The sequence below is a fragment of the Neofelis nebulosa genome, chromosome 1 (genome assembly GCF_028018385.1).
Source record: "Neofelis nebulosa isolate mNeoNeb1 chromosome 1, mNeoNeb1.pri, whole genome shotgun sequence".
Classification (NCBI taxonomy): domain Eukaryota; kingdom Metazoa; phylum Chordata; class Mammalia; order Carnivora; family Felidae; genus Neofelis; species Neofelis nebulosa.
Genome location: NC_080782.1, coordinates 129,042,656 through 129,065,624, shown reverse-complemented (window position 1 = coordinate 129,065,624; position 22,969 = coordinate 129,042,656). Strand labels below are relative to the sequence as shown.

The 22,969-nt window shown below is 49.8% G+C and overlaps 1 protein-coding gene across 10 annotated transcripts in view; it reads left to right on the top strand.

Annotated features, from left to right (window-relative positions):
- The window catches only part of JADE2 (jade family PHD finger 2), a 136,227-nt gene that overhangs the window by 87,414 nt on the left and 25,844 nt on the right, over positions 1 to 22,969 (top strand). For all 10 annotated transcript variants that reach the window (XM_058736248.1, XM_058736249.1, XM_058736244.1 and 7 more), the window contains 3 exons: positions 4,702 to 4,759; positions 6,800 to 6,888; positions 19,913 to 20,070. In XM_058736248.1, coding sequence (XP_058592231.1) covers positions 4,702 to 4,759; positions 6,800 to 6,888; positions 19,913 to 20,070 — 305 coding nt within the window. The remainder of the gene's footprint in view (positions 1 to 4,701; positions 4,760 to 6,799; positions 6,889 to 19,912; positions 20,071 to 22,969) is intronic.

Here is a 22,969-nt window from a genome sequence, read left to right as displayed (position 1 = left end):
TGTAATGGCAATTACTGTCCCTCAGAAGGCATTAAAGTTAATGAGAGATAGGAAAGACTGGGGCTCTGACCCCCGTTTAAAGCTGGTTTAAGAGTGTGCAGCTCTTGTTTTCTGAATGTCTGGCCTTCCCGACACAAGGAGGCTCTGAGGACAGGTTTTCCAGCCGAAATATCATTAAATTGTATTAGCATCTTATTACACACACGCCTAAGCGGTCTGCCTCAGACAGGGAGACTTTTTGTTTCTCTTTGAAAGATTGTGTCTGGAATGGTAAATTGCCTGCTTGAAAGCCGTTTTCCCCCCACCTTTTTAAGGAGGAAGAAGAAGTCCTGCTGTGTGTGGTGGCGGGCAGGGCAGGCCTGGTGGCCCCCAGAGAGGAGAGGCCGGAGGCCAGGTTGGGGTGTTTTAACTGCCCAGGGAGCGGCTGCACTAGCAGGCCTGAAAGGCCCACTGTTCCCAGGGTCAGCTGGAAGGGCGTTAATGGAGGCCCAGGGTGTTTATTTGAGTTTATTTGTGGAGAGGTCTTTAAAGGGGGCTGGCATTGGGCATTGGTGTTTCAAGTCCAGACCCGAGGCCCCCACTAAGACCAATGGCTAGTGCTGCCAAGAAAACATCTGCCACCAAATTGCTGCCCTATTACTGAGTTGACATTGATCATTAGCCAGGAGCCCAACCAAATAAAGCCTCCTGGAAAATGTGTGAGGTTAAGATGGGGAAGGCAGGCTGTGAAAACAGGACGAAATCTTGGCCTGGGGTGTATGTTCCTGCAAGCTGCAGGCCAGCCAGCTGGGCTCTGTGCACCCCACACTTCTACAGGGAGGGGACAAGAATGCACTCAGCATCCCTGTGTATCAAACCCCTATTGTGTGCTGGACATAACACGAGTGGGCACTGGAGCTCCAGCAGAGATCCAGACAGACATGCTCCTTCCTCTTTTCTCCAAAGAGGACATTGAACAAGTAGCTCAACAGACACTAATCATGGTGGATGCTCTGAAGATGTTGAATAACCAGGTTGTGGATTTTCTTTAGATAAGGTAACTGGCATAAACCTCCTTGACCTTTAAGTTGAAATGTGAAGGATAGAAAGTCAGACATGCATAGACTACTAGAACCTTACAGCAGAGAGTGCAGCTTGTGCACTCGTCCTGAAGCATGGAATATTTGGCTTGTTTCAGGAAATGAAAGGAGACCAGTGTGGCTAGAAAGTGGTGAGGAAGGGGATAGTGGTCCATGTGAACTTGTTGAGGTAGGGAGGGGCCAGATCATGTAGGATATTGTGGTAAAGAGCTTGAATTTTGCCCTTTGATCAGCAGGAAGCCTTTGAAAGATTTTAAATAGGGGTATGACATGATCTGATTTATGTTTCTTTAAAGGTCATTTTGGCTGCTGTGTGGATTCTAGATTGAGGGGTGGAGGGGAGCAACAGTGGAAGGTGGGAGATGAATGAGGAGTCCAGGCAAGAGATGAGACTGGTTTGGACCAGTGTGGTAGCAGCAGAGATGGGGAAAAGTGGATGGATTCACAGTATGTTCTGGACAGAGAGCCCCCTGGACTTGCCAGGGGACTACTGTGGGGGCAAAGATTGCACAGAGAGGCTCTGGAAACTCTAGGACACCCACGCTCCCGAAGGAGAGCTTCTGCTCTCTGTCTCCAGGCTGGGGATGGTGTGGGAGGTGCAAAGGGAAGGAAAAGGGGACCCTTTTCTGGGGGTCACCTTTATCCCCCAAAGCAAATGCCTTGTGACACTGGGGTGTTTTTCCAGAGCAGACCTTGCTTTGGGAAAGATGGGAGGGGCCAGTGGAGAGAGAAAACCAGAGGCCAAGACCAAAGTGTCAGCAGCCCCCCCACACACCCCACCTGGATTTCAGCTTTGGGGAAGGAGTCCTCCCTGTCTCCTAGCTGAGTTGGGGGTGGGGAGTCAAGGGACAAAAGGCTGTCCCACAGGGAAACCCAAGCCTCATTTGGAGCTTCATTAGCCACTAACAGTGGAGGTTCACCTGAGGCAGGGAGGCCTTTGGAACAGACTTGGTTCAAAGGAAAGGAACTTCGCTAACAAAAAAAGTAGCTTCCCTCTGAAGCCTAGTTATTATTCCAATTAAGCCACACAAAATCTCCCTTAATAACACCCTACCCAGAAGAATTCTGGGGTGTTTTCACGGAGGGAAGGTTGGACTGGGAGCAGGCTGAGGGTGGGGTGTAGGTCTGAAAGCTGGCAGGTTACCTGTTGGTCCTTGGGCAATAGGAAACAGCATCACGAGAAGGGTGCTGGCAATCGAAGAGTCCTGTTATAGGAGTCCTTCCTTGCTGTACAGGAGCCCCTCAGGGCATTGGTAGGAGGACCCCTTACCTGGCCCAGGGTTCTCACGATATGACTAGCACTTATATGGAGAGCCAGCCACTGTGCTTAAGGTTTTACGCTGCTCTCATTTATCCTCACCAGCCGATTCTGGCCCACGGATGTGTTTAGTTTGGCCGTCTCAAAGTGTTTTTAAAAATTCTGAATCAGTTGCCAACATTTGAAGTTCAAGAGACTTCTGTAAAAATCCAGATAGAACCTTATCCTTTGGGAGGTATGTCTTTTCCAAGGTCTCTGGTCTCTTGAGGGGTAAAGCTAGGATTTGAACTCAGCACCCCTGAATCCAGAGCTTCTGCTTTTCTGCTTTGGGAAACGCTGTCTTGGAAGTGCCCTCTTTACTGGAAGTGGAGAGACATGGGCAAGACTTCAGGAGAAAACCGGTAGCTTGCGTTTATAGCACTTCTCCTCGCCCTGCCCCACCTGTGAGAGCACTGGGCTGGCAAGATGCAGGCTAGAGTCAGGGCCCTATCGAAGTCATCTTGTCACACTCAGAACCTGGAGGACTGTAAAGATGACAGCTGTGGGTGGCAGAGCATTATTGCCCCATTCAGTCCATGACCCAGGCCATGGGGCTGAAGTCTAAAGGTCAAGGGCACGTGCTCACAAGCTTTACAGTCTTAGGAAAGTCACTTAACCTCTGTGCTTCCTTTTCCTCATCTGCAAAAGGGAAGCAGTCATCATGCCCACTGGCACAGAAGGGCTGTTCTGAGGGTTTCGTGAGGTCCCTGTGTAGCAGGGCATCCCCCTTTTTCTGCCACAATGAGTGTTGAGCTATTTAACCTCCCTGGCACCCATGCCGCCCGTGTCCTCAGACCTCCCCCCTGCACCTCTGCACCCTCTGGAGAGCATGTTGCCTGCACCTTTGGAGCTGGCAGCAAGCAGCCCCAGTGAATGTTTTTGTCATCCTGATCCTACTGTTGGACACTGGAGTGGGGAGAAGCTCCTGACTAAGGTCAGGTCTGAGGCAGGAGCGTCCTGGCTGGCTCGGAGGTCTGGACAGTCATGCCCCTGCCCTGGAGAGCTAATGTTCCCTTGTCTCTGCAGGGCCACAGTAAGATAAAGGGAAACCCAGGGCTCGGCAGGAACGGACTTGGAGGGGTTGGCAGTGGCAGGCAGCCCATGGGAAGGTGGGGAACCTGGTTGGCCTGCAGCCGGGCTGGGCAGCAGGGGTTTTCTCTCTACTGACACTGGCTCCTTGCCCTTTACTGTGGGCAGTGAGGCAGCCCAGGTTCCAGACTAAGAGGGATGTGGTGGAAAATGCTTTGGGTCCTGAATCCCAGATCTCTTCTCACATTAGGACTCCAGCCACTGACTAAGCTGTGAGACCCAAGGCAGGTGAACCAGCCACTTGGTGTGCCTCCCCTCCAAGAGGAGTCAAAAGCAAGCTCTGCCACTCTGGGTTCTGCGGGATTCGAGGAAATGGTGGGTGGGAAAGCACTCCCAACAGGCAGGAGCTCACAGGGCACAAAGGCAGCTCAGTGTGGGCTCAGGGATCAGACCACATGAATTCAAATCCCAGTTCAGCCAGTTACTAGCACAACAAGGTCCTGCACCACTCCAGAAAGGGGAGCCAATAGCTCGCAACTTCCGGGTTGTTAGGAACACGAGCTGAGGTAGTGTTGGTAGAGGAAAGAGCTCAGTATGGAGAGCTTCCCTTCTTACTTTTAAGTCAAATACTATAGTTGAGATAAAGTTGGTTTGAACTCTAATGTGGAGAAGGACATTGGGGGAGGGAGGGCAGCCCAGCCTAGGACCAGTCACCCTGGGCCTGGTGTGTCTCAGGGACCCAACTTGGAGCCATTCTGCCCCTACCCCTTTTCCACACCCCTCTGGCCACCACTCTCAGGATGTGCCCTTAGTGCTGTGTGAGCTGGCTTGTCTCTAAACTCACATGGCAATGGTCCCTCTGGAAGAATCTTGTTTCCTCTTCCTGCCCCTCCTCGGCACCCTGCAGAACACCAGTTATAACTCGATGGGAGTGGATTCACTGGAAGGCCTGAGTTGCCTTGAGTGGAAGCTGGGGCTGGGCAGGCCCTAATCATTGTTCTGGGGCTGCTGACCCTCTTGCCCTCCTCCCTCTGTCGTCTTTGGCCAGACTCCTGCTCATCTGAGGCTCTGAGCTCAGGAAGTGGAAGATGCAGCCCCCTGCCCCACCCCCAGGAGTCCTGTGGGTGGGTGGGGAGAGGGCGAGGATGGCTGGGGAGAAGGCTAGGGCAGCACCTATTCTCATTCTTCACTGCAGCAGGGGGGAGTATGGGGAGGTAGGTGATCAGGCAATTTTCTGAGAGATTGAGGATTTCCTGTGCCTCCTGTAAATGTAATGGGGCCTGCCTTTTGTTGCAGATGGAAGAGAAGAGGCGAAAATACTCCATCAGCAGCGACAACTCTGACACCACTGACAGTAAGGCCTTCCTGCTTGGGGCTCCTACAAGGAAAGCATTTAAATAATTAACAGGCCCACAGGCCCAGATTGGGGGAGGCTGCCCCATGGTCTCCATGTTGACGAAAGCATAAATCAGGCCAGGTCCTTGTGCTCCTACGAAAGTCTCCACACCCTGTGGCCTCCAGAGCCTGGTGTTCTATTCACCCTGTACCCTTTTATCCCCTAGGTCTCAGTCCCATGTGTTTTGATCTGGTTGGAAAAGATCAAATCCCCTCTGGGTGTTTGCATATGCTGCACCTGGCTCCTCAGAACACTTCCCGTTCCCTCTGGCCCTTCTGTTAAATCAGGGCCCTGTAGGAAGTCTCTACACAACGGACAGAAAACCTGTTTCTTTTTATTATAATTACCCGATATGAATATCATGTCCTAACGAGCCCGTAAGCTCCTTGATGAGAGGGGTTATGTTTGGCTCACTGCTGTATCCCCAGCTTGATCCGGCACATAATAGGTGTTAAATAAATGCTTTTCGAGGGAGTTAATGAGGCATCTTGGCAGTAGAATCTCAGAGGTAGACTTGTGTATGGGCTGGGTGTGGAAGCTGGATGTCCTGGGGTCAAGGGAGCCTCAAAGAAAAAGGGGTCAAAGAGAAAAGGGAGCTTAGGGAGCCTCTTCTCAAATTTGGGGGAGGTAACGGAGGTTTGTATAGGGAGAGAGCTTTTCTCTGGTACCAAAAGGCAGCTCTTCCCAGATGCTGCAGGAACCTGGGCCTGCATGAAATAGCCAAGTAAGGAGTTCTGTTCTGCCCTATGTAGGAGAGGTGCGCTGCCAGGCAGATCCCACCAACAGTGCATGCTGGTGGGAGCCCAGGCTGAGGAAGAGGCTGAACTAACTGCCAGGGAGGCTGGGCCTGGAGCCCTGTAGCTCTAAACCTCAGTCTGTTCATATGTGGTGAGCAACTGGGATTTGGGAGATCTCCAAGGCCCCTTGGAGCTCCTGGAGTTTCACAGCCCCCCAACAGCCTGAAGATAGATGCACCCAAGATGGCCAGTCCACCCCAGCCCCTTCCCTGCCTCCAGGTCTCGTTCACTGTCCTTTGGGGTCTGTTTGCTCAGCTTGGCTCTGGTGTCTAACCTGGCCAGCCCTTCTTCCCTGCAGCAGGAGATCACAGCATCCGGCCCTCTGTGGCCACAACCACACTGCCTGTGGCTTGTCTCAGTAGAGCCAAGAAGAACCGCATCCTCCGCTTCTAACTCCATTGCAGACGAAGGAACTCTTGAAGGCCAGGCACCTGCAAGAGTGGCTGTCTGGGCAGCTGCATCACAGTTGGGCAAGGGTACTCCCTTCCCACCAGCCCCCACCACTGTACACCCCCATGGCTGTTGCTCCTTTGACCCTTGGGGTGGAGGTCACAGTCTTTGAGTCCAGTAAGGGTCTTAGACCCTAATGATAATCGCTAATATTTATGGAGGCAGTGGTCTGTGCCAGGGACTGTACTGACACTTTACAGGCATAATACTATTTCATCCTCCCAACAACCTTTTGCCCCCATTTTAGAGAAGGGCAAACTGAGACTCCAAGAGGGTAAGTCATTTGCCCAGGGTGACAAGTTAGGAAATGGGTCTACTTGTAGCGTAGCGTTCTTCCCACCTCCCTTTTGTCCCTCTTTATATCCACTGGGCATCATCCCAGAGTATCTAAATCTGGGGCAGGAATGAAGAGTGGCCACAGAAGGCTTATTCTGGTCCTCCTTCACCAAGGAGGAAGCAGAGGACCAAAGAGGGCAAGGAACTTGTCACGGGTCATACAGTAAACTAATACTGAGTCCTGGCCACTGCCTTTTATTTCCTAAGTCCCTTATGCTTGGTGAGTGGAGGAAGTATTCATGTCCGCATTCATCATTGATGAAGCCCAGAGCAGGGACAGGTGCTCACAGAGGTTTCCACCTGCTGAACATTCAAGCCAGACCCTTCCTTACAGGCTTCCTATCCTTGGATGTGGGTGGGTGGGTGGTGTTCCCTGCCTTCCAGGGGCCCCTAATGGGCTGTGCTCTCTCTGCAGGTCACGCTACATCTGCATCAAGATGCTCCAAACTGCCCAGCAGCACCAAGTCGGGCTGGCCCCGGCAGAACGAAAAGAAGCCCTCCGAGGTGGGTAGTGACAGGTGTCCAGAGAAAGATGAAGCAGTGGTGGAGAAGCCACAGGAGAAGAGACCTGTGGACGGTTAAGGGAATAAAACTCTGCAGATGTATGGGAGAGACCGTTCCTGGCAGAGGGTCCAGTCACCAGAGCGAGGCCAGAGCGGTTGAATAGAATGAATGGGAGGAGGGGGGTGTGGATGCCAAGCTTTGTAGGATGTTGTAAAAATGTTCCAAGTGAGCTGAGCAAGAAGAGAAGCCTTTCAAGGATCATAAGCAGGGTAATGACATAGCCTGATGTTTGTTTTTTTTTTAATTTTTTTTTAATGTTTTTTATTTATTTTTGGGACAGAGAGAGACAGAGCATGAACGGGCGGGAGAGGGGCAGAGAGAGAGGGAGACACAGAATCGGAAACAGGCTCCAGGCTCCGAGCCATCAGCCCAGAGCCTGACGCGGGGCTCGAACTCACGGACCGCGAGATCGTGACCTGGCTGAAGTCGGACGCTTAACCGACTGCGCCACCCAGGCGCCCCAATAGCCTGATGTTTTAATAAAAGGCCCCACTGACTGCTGTGAGGAGAAAGGAGGACTCTTTTGCAGTTGTCCAGAAGAAAAGCAGTGGTGGCTGAGAGCTGAGTAGTAGCAGTGGAGAAAGAAGTAGTAGGATTTGGGAGTTCTGGTGGCTAAGCCAAGGGTGATGGGATGTGCTGATACAGGGGTGACGGCTGTGGTCCTCGGGATCACCTATCCAGTTAGGTCATCTGCTCCTTATTCTTCCTGTTTCACCTGCATTCTAAGTCATCCTTACTCTGACCTGGGATGTTTCTTGTGGCAGGTAGAGGTGTTTGACTTCTTGAACTGTGGAGAAGTGTGTCAGGGGTGGGTAGTGCTGGACACGCGGGGCCATCGTGATCCTGCTTCTTGTGGCCACTGACAAATCACATCCTAGGGCCACATCACTCTCTTTTAGGTCTTCAGTGCATTGCACTGGGGACAGCAGATGCCCTTGGCCCAGACGCAATTGAAAGAGCATTGAACACCCAAGAAGCAGGGGGTTTGAATCTGGGCCTTAAGAGAGACATTGTTCTGTAGCCTACAGAGTAGCCAGGAGCTGGGCTGAACACTTGACTTTTTTAATCCTTAAAAGTAACTTAGGGTTCTCAATCCTCCTCTTACAGTAAAGAAATTGAGGATCTGCATAGCCAGGACTTGACGTTCTTGAGGCCAGTAGTGCCAAGGGTAGAAGGGCCTAGAGTCTTGAGGCAGAGCTCCTGACTTGGAGTGGGGGAGGGTATCTTTGTTCTGAGTCTGGAGTCCTCTCTCCCCACTAACCACAGGGGCATTCATGACTATGGGGGCCAATCCTGAGCAGCAGTAGTTAGCCAGCCCCTAGGATGCAGTGGAGGCATCTTTTGTAGAACCTTGCATATAAAAAATAACTCCCCAGGTCCTGGAGCTGACCTAGCCTAGGACTTTTGTATGTTTGGCGGGGGAGGGCAGGTAGTTGAGACCCGATGTCTCCCATCCCCATCCTTTAACTTAGTGTCTTCTTTTGGCCCTGTGGGAGAGGGGTGGAGATGGAAGGAGATACCTCTAGGAATGCCGTGAGGACTGGAACAAGAGGTGGGCAGGAGGATGCTGTTTTGAGATTCTTAGTGCCCTCGTGGACTAGCACTGCTCAGTGGCTATATGGGATGTGCTCAAGGGCACTGGGACATAAGAGGCAGAGTGTGCTCTAGAGCCCTGGGAGCCTCTGGGGCTGCCTTTCTGCTCCTCCACCCTTATTCCCCACCTGTCCTCCCACTCTCTTCTTAGAGCCACAGGGGCTCCCCAGTGGCTATGGTTGAATTAGTAAAACAATAGCCACCTATATGTGCCTTCCAAGTACCTAGGAAGCAGGAATTCTCTTCCCATTTTGGAGATGAGGATTTTGCCTGCCCCTGCTCTCAATGTTGGAGAAGAGATGGGCAGTTCTGGGGAGCTCCTGGGGCTGGCTGGTTCCCCAGACTCTGCCTACCCTGCTTCCTCCAAGCTCCAGGAGGAGGTGGGGCCATTTCTCAGGGTAGAAATCCCAGGGGCAGGACTGCCATCTCTATCCTGGATAGGCCAGGGGCTGGGAGGAAACAGGTGTCTGCAAAGGCCGAGGGGAAAGAGTGATTTGCATGGGGTTGAAAATTCCCCTCCCTCTTGGGTTTTCCAGCGCAGAGCCTTTGAACCTTTCTCCACCTAAAAATAGAGTTAAATCATCAAAAGGCCGTTGATGCCAGCAGGCCTTGCTGGCTACTGGTTGTGCATGGCTCTGAGTTCGAGCCCAGGGGCCTCTGCAGGCAGCTCTGAGGCCTGACTGGCATCACCTGCCCTCAAGTCCTGGGCTCCAGGAGGCCCTCAAGTCCTGGGCTCCAGGAGGGCTGAGGAAGTCCTCACTGCCTTGAACTGTCGCCAAGGACAAGCTTTTCCTCCCACAGCAGGCTGGAGTGCAGCCTGTGAGGTTTCCCTTGTCCCCTAAGTGAGGAGGCTGAGCCATAGCCGGCATAAATTCCAAGTGATCATGGGGCCGAGAGGAAACCATCAATGAAAGCTTCCAAATTATTTGGCTCATGAGAAGGCAGAGATGAAAAGCAACGATTTGGCGGCAGATAACGTTAACACTAAATCTCCTCTCTGGGCTGTTCCCCTCTCTTTCTGTGAATGGGTTGGAGAGGCGGGCCTTTAGAGTCTGCTGGGCCTGGGGACCAAGCGCTTTGGTCGCCCTGGTGAAAGGGGATCTGGGAGTCCCAACTCTCCAGTACTCTAAAGTAAGACACCTGTGGCGTAGTTGTCAGTCTGGCCCACGGTCCCAGCTACAATGTTTGCAAATTGATGTGCATGGTGCATTCCCCTCCCTGGTGGGGAACCCTTGGTTCCCTTTGTCTCTTCATCTCTGAATGTGGACAGTGATGGCATGGGGGATTTGAGGGCCAGGAGTATATAGCATAGCAGCAGTACCAACACCTAGTTAAGCCAAAAGCCACAGAAAGGGCTGGGCTTGGGTTTATGCCAGATGGGCGACTGGCCCTGTGATGCCCTGCCAGGGGCTGCACTTCCCAGTGCACCCCAAGGTATAAATCTCAGAGCCCCATCTACACTGGAGTAAGGTGCTGTAGGGCAGAAAAAAGTGTTCGGATCAGGAGTCAGGACCCTGGACAGGGCTGAGGCCTTGAGACCCAGCTTCCCCTCTGGCCTGTAACCAGTGGGTGGCCTCCCTCAGCCAGGGGGGGGGGGGGGGGGAAGTACAGGTCTCAGTACTGGAGCTGAAGGGACAGGCCCCGGGATTCTTGAGAGGCTGGATTTTTGGTGAAAGTGAACCAAGTCTGAAGCTGGCCCCTTTGGTAGTAGAAGGAAAAGGTAGTGTTGACCCCAAGGACACAGGCTGCCCCCTTCCTCTGTTCTGCCTGCCTATAGGATCCCAACAAAGCTGAGATTTGTCGCTTAAGGCTTAAATCCTGAAGGAGTAGAAGGGATTAGCCTGCCCTGGGAAGGTGGTACTAGTGTATAAACCATGCTGAGGCCTTGGATTTCTGGCTTGGCTTGTCTGACCAGATGATATAACCATTATTGGTGCTTAACACTTTGTGGGACCTATTTCTGAGAATCTGATGGAATCCCAAAGATTATTCTTTTAAATACTAATACCGGGCCCCCATCCCACCTCACCCCCAGGAATTCTGACTTAAATGGCCTGGAGTGTAGTCCCAAGTATCTGTTCTTTTTTAAAGCCCTTTTGTTGGTCTACTGCCACAGACCTTTCTCCTTAATTTACTAAGACAGGAGGTCCTGGCTTGATCCTTCCTGGAAGGACCCTGAGGTTAAAGGAGGAAGAGGAGGCTTTCCAGCCTGTTTCAGTGAACTAAGCAAAAGCAGGGAGTGTGGTTGAGGGCAGGCCCCCAGCTGACCCCTACTCACATAGTGGCCAGGGGGACAGACAGGTTTCCATCGCCCTGGCCGAGCTGTGAAGGAGTTCTGGAGGAGAAATGAGGCCAGCCCCCTGGGTTGGAGGCTGCTGTTTGAGGCTGTGTCTTCCTCAGGCCTGGGCAGAAAGGTAGAAGGAAGGGCAGGCCGAGTGGTGGTGTTTCCCCCCCAGACAGGGTTTTCAGGAAGTCTGAGTCCCCAGAAATCAGCCAGTGGGCAGGGACATGGGTCTCCAGGACCCAAGGGCTACTGATAATGATTAAACTCAGCAAGCACTTGAGAATGCCTGATAGGCCCAGCTGAGTGCTAGGGGTACAGAAAATGCAGGCCCTGTCCCCGGGGAACTGGTCCTTTGGCAGCAGGATGCAGGTGCTACACAGGAAAGTGTCCGTTATGGGAGGTGCAGCCAGCTTTGCCACTGAGGAGCTCTGTGACTTTGGGCAAGTGACTCTATCTCCCTGAGCCTGCAAGTCGTTATCTGTAGAGCCCTGTCATGGAGTTTCTGTTCAGTAGATAGGACTGTCCTTTGCTGAGGCCTCTGAAGCCTGAAGGTGGAGGAGATCCCAGAAATAACTGGAGGTAAAACTGGCCTCCCTGGGGTCAAAGCCTTGATGGTCCCAGAACAGGGTAGGTAGGAATTGGGACCTGACCGTCAGCTTCCTTTGCAGGCCCTGGTGACAAATCAGTATATCCCTAGAGGAGAGAATAGGGCCTCTCTGCGGGTTCCACAGGGGCCCTTCACCAATGCTCAGCTTCTTGCCCTAGGGGAAGAAGGGGCATGCCAGAAAAAAGTGATTCTTGTGAACAGTTTCTGTCACCACTGAGGTGTCTGCCAGAACCAGTGTCCGTGAAAGTTCCTATAGAAGTCTCCCCCACCCCTTCCGAAAAAGCAGCAAGTGAAGAGCAAGGATGAAGCTTATTGGCTTGACCTGTTGTTTCTAAAAATGGGACCCTTCTACCTTGGGTGAAGGCACGGGTAGCCAGAATGTGTTGCTGAGATGCAAAACCACAGGATAAATAAGATGTTTTCCTGGAGGAGTACAGGTGCTATGCAGATGTTTGAAATGACAGATTTTATATTAAAACAGTGATGGCATATATTGTAACAAAATGCCCATAATCTTGAGAGGTCAAACAGGAGAAATCGAAAAAGGTTTCATGTTTGCCCTGTGGTCTTAAGCTATGTTTATAGCCAGCGGCTCCTCTGCCGCCCCATGAGGCAGTAAGGCAGCCAGGCGGGCGATAAAGGGGAGCCCTTCCACTGGGTTAAGTGCCTACTTTCTGAGACTCTCACCACCTTCCTCTGGGGTGGGGGGCAGAATCCACTGCTAGTATACTTGGAAACACCACTGCTCCCACCAGCTGGAAATTCCTCCTGGCCTCTGGGGCTTCTCTTGCAAAAGAAATGTGTGTAATAAATTCTTTAAAGAGCAGGAAGTGCTGTTATCCTTGTGAAAGAGAAAGAGGGTGTGTGTGAGAGAGACAGAGACAGAGAGAGAGGAGGGGGGAGAAGTGTCTGACCAAATTAACCTAGTGGTAGCTTGGATGGGACTGGGCAGAGTGTGGCTATGCTCAGAGTGCTTCTCTGATGTTTTATGCCTAATTTAAGTTTGTTCTTGGCTTGAGATATTTTTATCGTGTTCCAGCCCAAGAAAGAGTTCTTTTTTTTTCCTCATATAAAAGTATCCTATTTATCTCAATGACAACTATAAAGGAATTAAACTACACACTAATAAAAATATTTAATTGATAAAAATTCAAACAAAAATTCCCAAAAAAGTAGTAAGGCCAAGGAAATACCCTCATCAATTAATCTCAAAACTTCACTGTAGAAGTAGTCTAAAAAATTTTCATTGCAAAAACCTCATATAACGTTACCTACTATTATCAGTATTATCACTAATTACCACTTGACTACATTTTATATCATCTAGTCTAGCACAAGAAGAAAAGTTATTGAAGATCAAAACACATGCATATGCTTCTTCAATATCAAAGTATTATCTGTATTATTAGGAACTTCAGGTTTAAAAGCAAAGGGTTCTGATAAAATAAACTGACCCAAAGAGTCTTAACAATCCCCTCAGCCTATGAACTGGTCTTCTTTCTGACTCTAGGCCCTGGCCTCTCTTTTCTTAGAGCATTTTCTTTTTTTTTTTTTTTTTTAATTAATTAATTATTTATTTATTTATTTTTAATTTTATTTTTTAAAATTTACATCCAAATTAGTTAGCATATAGTGCAACAATGATTTCAAGAGTAGATTCCTTAGTGCCCTTTACCCATTTAGCCCATCCCCCCTCCCACAACCCAACCAGTAACCCTCAGTTTGTTCTCCATATTTATGAGTCTCTTCTGTTTTGTCCCCCTCCCTGTTTTTATACTATTTTTCCTTCCCTTCCCTTATGTTCATCTGTTTTGTCTCTTAAAGTCCTCATATGAGTGAAGTCATATGATTTTTGTCTTTCTCTGACTAATTTCACTTAGCATAATACCCTCTAGTTCCATCCACGTAGTTGCAGATGGCAAGATGTCGTTCTTTTTGATTGCCGAGTAATACTCCATTGTATATATATATCACATCTTCTTTATCCATTCATGCATCGATGGACATTTGGGCTCTTTCCATACTTTGGCTATTGTTGATAGTGCTGCTATAACATGGGGGTGCATGTGTCCCTTTGAAACAGCACACCTGTATCCCTTGGATAAATGCCTAGTAGTGCAATTGCTGGGTCGTAGGGTACTTCTATTTTTAGTTTTTTGAGGAACCTCCACACTGTTTTCCAGAGTGGCTGCACCAGCTTGCATTCCCAAAGAAAAAGTTCTTAAAAGAAGAAATACCTGGCTGGTTCCTTGGCAGTATTGCAGTGATTAAAGTACAATGCAGGCCTCAAATGAGTGGTTTACTTCTTTGAGTCTCAGTTTTCTCTGTCTGTAAAATGGGGGTAATATGAATTAGGTGAGGTTAAGCGCGCGCGCGCGCGCGCGCGCGTGTGTGTGTGTGTATGTGTATGTATATATCACGTACAAAAAGCATTTAGCGTGCACCTTGTTTTAACAGGACAATGACTTTTCAACATTAGCTATTGTTTCTAAAGAGATGAAGTGCTCAGAAAAAGCAATTGTGATTTAAAATGAGGTATTTGGAGGGTGCCTGGATGGCTCATTCAGTTAAGTATCCAACTTCACCTCAGGTCATGATCTCGCAGTCCATGAGTTTGAACCCTGTGTCAGGCTCTGTGCTGACAGTTCAGAGCCTGGAGCCCGCTTTGGATTCTGTCTCCCTCTCTCTCTGTCCTTCCCCTGCTTGCATTCTCTCTCTCTCTCTCTCTCTCTCCCCCTCAAAAATAAACAAACATTAAATAAATAAACAAACAAAACGAGGTATTTGGTGGTAATTTCACTTGGCTTTTTCAAGACAGACCCTCCATTTTGGGGGAGATTAGGAGGAGGGTGCCACTCCTACCTTTACTCCTAATGTGGGCAGAGGTCAAGGAGAGGCAGGCACTCTTGGCCAAAGCTGTTTTCATTGGCTTTGGGACAGTGACCAAGACCAGTTCCTAAAGTCCACCTGGAGGGACCTTTCAGTTCAGCCCCCTGCCTCCACTCTCCCTACTAGGCAGGACAGGAAGCTTCAGAGTTTAATCATACTTAGACAAATCCTTGGGTTCATTCATTCATTCATTCATTTGTTGTAAACCATTTCTTTTTCATTTTCTTTTTCTTGTTTTTTTTTTTTTTTTTTTGAGAGAGAGAGGGGGCAAATGAGTGAGGGTGGAGTGAGAGAGAGAGAGAGAAGTGGGGCTCACCCAGTGCAGGGCTTGAGCTTGCAAACTGTGATTTCATGTCCTGAGCCAAAGTCAGATGCTTAACTGGCTGAGCCATCCAGGTGCCCTGTTGTACCCCATTTCTTGAGTACCTGGTGCATGCCAGGCACTGTGCCGTAGAGAGGCACCATGATAAACCAGACACATGCAGTCTCTGCTTTTCTCAGCTTAATTACTAGAGGAGATGGACATTAAACAAATTATTACACAAATAATCATATATTATAATTATGACAAGTGCTGGAACCTTTCCTTAAGTAACTGAACTTCCTCTTGGTGTCTCTTGGTCTGAAATACTCTCTGATACAATAATTCCCCCTTGAGAAAAGGAAACAGGCCAAGGTCCTAGGATGAAATATTCAAATAACATCCACAAGTCTTGTGATCACATACAAAATACGAGAGCTCTGTGCATAGCATAGTGAAAGTTGCCTGTTGTCACTGTCTTTGCTTCAGGAGGTCGTACCAGACTCCACTGATGGTTTCTGGCAGAGTCTGTTTGGGGTTCTTCCTGGGGAAGTAGGTGTGGAAAACCAGACAGATGGCTCAGTGGCTGTAGTCTTCAGTCTCAGGAAAAGGAAATGGAGTTCAAGGCCATGTGCATTGTTGCTAGATCTGGGGAGAACACCGTCTTCGGCTCCCTCCAGAGCCATGTTGGCACTTTGGCATTCAGACTGGTTATTAAACATTCTTCATACTGTTTGAAGTTTTAGACCTTTAACCATTCTTCATACTGTTTGAAGAAGCTACAATTAACATCTCCCAGGCAGCTCAGAACTTGGTTGCTAGGCAGCAGACCTTTAAAGACAATTTGTCATTTTCTGCCATAAGAGAAAAAATAGTAAACATTCACATTCTTGGAAAATTGCTGTTTTCCAACTTCCAACTTTCTCGTCATGACAAGGCCTCCAGTTCATCAGCGTCCATTTTATTCTTTATTTAGTTTTCATAAATAATTCAAAGGCATTTTAGGAGAGTAATTGAGCTTCTTTCAATCCTGTTTAGAACAAAAAGGATGTTTGGGTGATAGTTGGGTTGCCATATTTGTGGGCAGGTTTTATATAAATGCACAGAGGCTCCTTTGGAAGGTACAGAGTACCAAGGTGCCCAGCTTATATGTAGCCTTGGGCAGTAACCCAAGAAAGTGGTGGTAGATTCGTGAAAGGCTTTTGAGTCATTCAGCCTTTGTTGGCACCTCACATGTGCTAGGCCCTATGTACACTGTTGGGCCCCAGCCTGTGACCCAGCTGGACCTCACTGAACTCACTTCCTTCATGTGGGGGCTATGGAGTAGGAAACCAGGGGATTCCAATACAGGACCTGTGGGAGTTCACAGGAAGCCCAGAACCCAGCCTGGGATCCGGGAAGGTTTCCCAGAGCACATGTGGACCCGTCTGAGACCTCCAAGATGAAACAGGCCAGCCCCACTTTGGCAAGAGACAAGAGCGTCCCAGCAGGGTCCTCCCATGTGCCAAGAGTGAAAAGTGCTCAGGAGACTGAAGTGTATTTGTGTGGCCACAGGGCCTGGTAGGCCCTACAGCTCAGCCTGAGGGAACAGTGGAAGGCCATTCAAGGGCTTGGAGTTTGCAAAGGCCACCATCTAATTTACATAGTCCAGCCTTTGGGGAAGCTATCTGATTTGGCTTCTGTGCAGGCAATGAGCAAGTGGCCAGAAGGGGCAGAGGGGCTGTGGGGGGAGTGTTGGGTGGCTCATGGCCTAGGATCCTGTGCCACTTGCAGCATATAGGACCTTGTGTAGGTTATTTAACTAACTTTAGTTTCAGAATAGGGATGATGGTAGCATCTACCTCACAGAGTTAGTGTAAGGACTCAAATTAATTGAAAAACTGCCTTTAGACTGGTGCTGAATACCCAGTGCACCTTAAGTGCTGGCTGCTACTATTAGGATATTGCTCCCCTGCCTGAATTTCCATCAGTCCCCTGCCCAAAAGGACCACTGTGTCCAGTCTGCCACCTGCTACCTAAGTGACCTAGGATGAAACTTGGAACTGTCTTGGGGCTAGTCCCTCTCTCTTTCTCTCTCTCTCTCTCTCTCTCTCTCTCCCCCTTTCTCCCTCCCTCCTGAATCTCTGATCCAGTTGAGCCTGGGGATCCCTTCCTGCAGAGTTCCAGTGCCACTCCTGTTCCTACCTCAGGGCCACCTCTCCCCTGCTGGTGTGGCTTGGCATTCTGGCTTCCCAGACTCCAGCTTGGGTAGTGTGCTGGTCCTTAGGCTTTGAGCCCTGCTTGGGGATTTCAACTCTGCATATATCCGTGAGGTATCTCACCCTGTTAGTGCGTGTTCAAAAAGCTCTGCCAAGGGGCGCCTGGGTGGCTCAGTCGGTTATGCGTCCAACTTCAGCTCAGGTCACGATCTTGCGGTCCGTGAGTTCGAGCCCCACGTAGGGCTCTGGGCTGATGGCTCAGAGCCTGGAGCCTGCTTCCGATTCTGTGTCTCCCTCTCTCTCTCTGCCCCTCCCCCGTTCATGCTCTGTCTCTCTCTGTCTCAAAAATAAAAAACGTTAAAAAAAAAAAAAAAGCTCTGCCAAGGAGCCAGCTGGGGGTCTCAGACTCCTCAGATAATTCCCCAGAGAGGGCCATTCATTCATTCTTTCATTCATTCATTTCATTTCATCACTATTTACTAAACACCTGCTAGGTGGCAGTCTTTATGCCAGGCACTGAGAACATAGCAGAACACAGGACTGCTTTGGCAGGGGAGATGGCAACAAACAAACCACAGGAGCACACCAGTTAATTGTGGGGGTGTTAAGTGCTGGGATGAGAGGCAGGATAACAGGGTGGAACATGGCTCTGTGGGGCAGTTGGTGCTCCCTGAGTCAAGGTGATCAGGGAAAGGAATCCTGAAAGAGATGATGCCTATACTATAGCACAGGATGAGAGAACTGCAAAAGGTTTCAGGCTTACCCGTGCCTTTTTGGAGGGGCACTTAGTGACTGTAGTGAAGGGTTGATTTCTGGAGCAAGGTGATACGCCCTCCTGGGTGGGAGGCTCCCCATGGCATTGGAGTGACAGGGCTTCGACCTATACCACTTGGCTTACCTGGATCAGGAGAATTTGGAGGCAGTGACGAGCTGACTATGGGTTCCATTCACCCCACCAGGTCCTGTCCTGGGGCCCAGAGGGGAATAGCCCAGCTCCAGCCCTGCTGGGCTCGTAAGAGGCCTTAGCTGGGAAAGACCCAAGCCAGCAAAGGGGGACTTGTGAAGGACAGACAGCACAGAAGCACCCACTGCCTGAGTTTGTGTTCTTGTATCAGCTGCCTTACTGCTTGCTAATAAGATATGCAAATTATCAGGGCTGTGAAATCTTCCCCACATTTCATCTTCTGCTTAATTAGCATTTAATCGTAATCTCGTTTTAATTTTTTCACACTGGCACCCTAATTAAATGTTAGGGTGTTAGTCTTAACAATTAAATTATATTGGCAAATAGAGTCTTCAAGAAACTTGACCTTTTTCAAGCCAGGGCGCTCTCTAGCTAGATGCAAATGTTAATTAGATTTCTGGACGATGTTGCCTCGAGCCCCCTTGGTGCACCCATTTCAGTTGTTTTCTTGCTGTTGTGGCCCTAGATTCAAATGAGACACACACAGCCAAGTGATTTGGGCCCCTGGCAGGCAGAGGTTGCCACTGAACGGGTTGGTCATGAACCCCTGGAAGGCCAGTGATGCTGGTTTTTCTGGGGAGTGTTTGGTTTGGAATTTGGTCAGAGGCCTAGAAAACTCATTGAAGTGGTTTCTCAATTTGTGATTCTGATTTGATAATCACTGGGAAAGTTGGTGCCTAAGCAAGTCACATAGTGTCTGGAGCTGCCACCAGGTCCTGCAATATCCCTTTGTGGGAGGCCACAGTGAGGTCAGGCAACTGGACAAGAGAGGCATTGCTGGTGTCAGCTGGGGCTGGGCTTGGAGACTGTTCCAGGGTGGAAGGCAGGGAATCGGAGTTGGGTGGGTGGGCAACAGACAGAACATTGGGAAAAGCAGATTCCCCCTGAGTTCCCTGTAGCCCAGAAGAAAACCAGAGCATGAGGGTGCAGACATTCATGGCCTGGTCCTGAGAAGTTTTGGATGGGCTTGACTAAGAAGGAATGCAACCTTCTCTTCTTCTTACTCTGTCACACACAGAGGATGGTACTTTGTTGCCCCGGCTGAGCAGGAAACACAGTGTCCTTGTTCTTGAGGGACGTTGGAGTCCCTGGCTCATGGGAAGCTATTCTCTGAGCTGCCCCTGGGGATTGGCCTCTCCCTCAGCTACTTATGTAAGATTCTGATATTTGCCTGGGGTTGGTGCCCTGTACTTCTTCACACCTCCATTTGAGCCTGTGGTTGCAGTACTAACATAATTTTAAGTTTTTATTTATTGATTTTGAGAGAGAGAGAGAGAGAGATTGAGGACATGACCAGGGGAAGGGCAAAGAGAGAGAATCCCAAGCAGGTTCCATGCCGTCAGTTCAGGGTCTTGTACTCAGTACCATGAGATCATGGTCAGACGCCTAACTGACTGAGCCACCCAGGCGTGCCCCCACCCCCAGCTTTTTTAAGTTTTTATTTATTTATTAAAAAAAATTTTTTTAATGTTTATTACTTTTGAGAGACAGGGACAGAGCAGGGGAGGGCCAGAGAGAAAGGGAGACACAGAAACTCAAACAGGTTCCAGGCTCTAGCTGTCAGCACAGAGCCTGACACGGGGTTTGAATTCACAAATCATGAGATCATGACCAGAGCTGAAGTCGGCCGCTTAACTGAGGCACCCAGGCACCCCTTTATTTATTTATTTATTTATTTATTTATTTAGAGATTGAGGACATGAGCAATGGAGCGTAATTTTAAACCTTCAGTAGAAATTCCCCAAGCAGTCACTTAATGGCAGTATTGCATTCACAGAAGCCTTCCTACCATCTGATTTTTCCCTTAGGTTTTTGGCCTTTCTCAGCAAGTTTTTCCTCTTTCCTGAGTTCCACTCCCATCCATCATTCAAACTCTGTTCTTTAACAGATCAGAACACAGGTGAATTCCATTCAGCACATTTATTGAACATCTCTGTGCAGAGCCCTGTGCTGAGTTCAGGGAAGGTGTGTTAATGTAATTATTGCTTTTGTGTTGGCTTCTTACTTTGAAGTAAAGTGGGGCAGTGCGGCGCGGACAGAAAGCCCACTGGAGTTGCATTTGCCTTTTCCTGCCCTGGCTGTGGAGCAGACCACCCTGAGGCACTCTTTCCACTCCTGCTCCTGACAGGTGTTCCGGACAGACTTGATCACAGCCATGAAGATTCCAGATTCCTGCCAGCTCAGCCCGGATGACTACTACATCCTGGCCGACCCATGGCGACAAGAATGGGAGAAGGGTGTGCAGGTGCCGGCTGGAGCAGAGGCCATTCCAGAGCCTGTGGTGAGGTAAGTTGGGCAGCCCAGGCTGGGAGACCCTAGACAGGGGAGGCTGGGACAAGGGACCTTTGTAGCCTGTCTCTGTTCTTAGATTCTTTGGTCCCACAAACTATTGAAAATTTCCAGAAATACTGGAAGTTTGCCTTTGAGGCTGAGGGCCCGGACTTGGGCTCAGCTCTGGAGCCAGATGGCTTAGGTTCAAATTGCCACTCACATTCAGTCTGACATTGGGCCAGAAACATAACCTCCCTGGGCCTTGGTCTCCTTGTCTGTGAAATGGGAATGCCGATGGTACATCTACCCCCATGGTGGTTGAGATGACATAGGGAAACGACACCTGGAAGACATTTGGCATGGGACCTGGCTCACGCAAGCACTCAGTAAAAACAGGCCATGAGTTGTCTTCACATCAGTCCCAACTGGGTCCCACAAGCAGGTCTTATCTGGGAAATCTCCAGGCTTTTAAATAGTCTTTAAGTCAGGAATAAGCCATGCTCTTGACTTGTTAACTCCTTTTTGAGAGTTCTAAGTGGGAGGGAGTTGAATGCTGACACACAGCAGATGCTCCGGAAGCAGTTACTTCCGGAATCCCAGGAGGATTCCCTGCCAGGGCAAGGTAGGAGCTAGGTCAGGGTATATCCTCTCCAGGCTTTGTAGCCTTCAGGTCTGTGGATCACAGAGACCTGTGGTGCCTCATGACTGTGGCCTTGCCTCCCGCAATAGAGGTCAACCAAGTGATGCTTTCTGCATGCTACAAAACCCTCTAAGTCATGTCTCTGGGTAGAGGGACCTGATGTCCTGACCTCCCCGGCCCACCAGCACTCTTGGCCTTGGCAGCCCCATGGCTCTCACTTAGGCCCATTTTGACCAGGCCTGGGGCAAAGATTCCAGCCCTGACCTCCCTTGACATTGGCACTGTTGCTTTCCAGTAGCCACACCTATGAGTGCCCGCCTGGTGCCAGACCTGTGCTGGACATGGAATTACAGAGGCAGATAAGACTCTGAACGCTGCTTATGTGCTCTGTGAGGACTGGGGGCTGGGCAGGGCTCATCCTGTGGCTGCTGAGGGCTGAGTGCTGGGCCCTCTGACAGTCAGGGGAGCTCTAGTATTCTCTGGAAGGGAGAATATGTGGGATTTGGAGAGGAAATGTATTCTCCACATCCCCTCCCCAGGGCCAGAAATGTGGATTAAGCTCCTAGCCAGTTTGACACCTTTACATCTGCAGACTGTGCAGACTGAAGAACTACCACTAACCTATTTGAACTAGTTTTCTCCTCTGTAAAATGGGCCCGATAACAGTAGCTGCCTAATGGTGTGGCAGGGATGAAATGAGAATACACATGGCAAGGGCCCAGGGCAGTAAAGGGGAGGGGCAGGCCACCAGCTGGGCCGAGAGGGGATTCCTGATTAGGCTTGGCCCAGCTGTCTGTCCTCCCTCCTCGATGTCAATGTGAGGTTGTTCCGGAAACATCCAATGGCCTGGGTAATTAATTGCAGATGCTTCCATACCAGTAGCTTGGCTTCTGTCTGCCTGCATGGTGCTTTATCTGTTGACATCAAGAGGAGAGCACGTGTTCAGACTGCTCTGGCTTTTCTAGGTGCATTCCCTGCATATGCTCAGCTGCTCTAAGCTGACAGGAGCCAGGCACTCCCCTCCTGTCTGTGCTCTTTGGAGAGGATAGACTAGAGGTAGGGAGGGGCTGTTTCCTTTGCAAAGTCTTCCCTATCTCCCTCCAGCCCAGTCCCGCCATCTTCCAGGGCACCTCCCATTGCAAGGCCCTTATCTGGAAGCCAGCACAGCAACCACCATGGTCAGAACTATTAACAGCAGTGCTTCCTGAGGATTCACTGTGCTGAGCCTGCTATGTTCATCTTCTCATTTAATTACCATATCAGCCCTATAAAGTACATCTTACTGTCCCCATTTGATAGATGAGGAAGTTGGGAAATTCTGGGGAATTCCCTGTATGACCACCAGGGCCTAGTGGGCTGGGCCAGGAAGTCACAAACCAAGGGAACAAGCACTGGGTTGCCCCTGTGAGGCCCAGAGAGAGGCTGTGCCCCCATCACGCTGTCATGCTGGCTTTCATTGCTCTTTCCCCACTGCTACCCCAGCCCCCTCTGTCTCCCTTTTTGTCCATTCTTCCCTGGCCCTTTGGCAGGTCTGCCTACCTCATGGTCTGAAATTTATGTGGATAATGAGAACCTGTCTCAGCCCCTGATCATGAATTGACTGATGGCCTGTGCTGCTCCCTCATTGTGTCCAGAAGATTCAACCTAGGGCAAAACCAGCCTCTGGTGTAGGTATAGGCTTTTGAAGTAGAGACCCTCCCCCAGATTCCAGCCCAGGCCATCTGCCTTCTTCAGCTGATCTGTGTCCTGCTAGCTAACAGTCGAGACTGAGACCTTGGCTTAGGGTCAGGTGATCCCCAGCTGGTAGAGATAGCTTCTTCCATAGCCAGAGCCAGAAGAGGTGTAACACTTGAGGATGAGATCCCCAGGAAACACAGGAAATGCCTTTTCTGGTGTGAGCCCCTTAACCCTAGATTCTCAGACAAAGAAAGGAACTTTCTGACTGAGAACACAGGTGTCGGTAGTTACACCAGTAGGTAGTAGGGCACTCTAAGGTTATATCCAAAACCTCATTGAGCATACGCTGGGGACACAAAGTAGCATCAAGACAAAATTAGTTTTTAAAAAGTATTAATTCCAGTAAGATCTTTGTGAGGAAAAGCAGGATTTTATAGGACTAAGAGTATCAGTATTACATCTATTTAGAATGACCTATTTTACGGGGGGGGGCTGGATGGAGTCACCATTAGTCATTACCGGAGGCCTTCCTTAATCTGGGCCTCTCGTGTGGGAAAAGGTGGCACCAAGCACTTTCCCTTTCTCCTTACTCCCCTC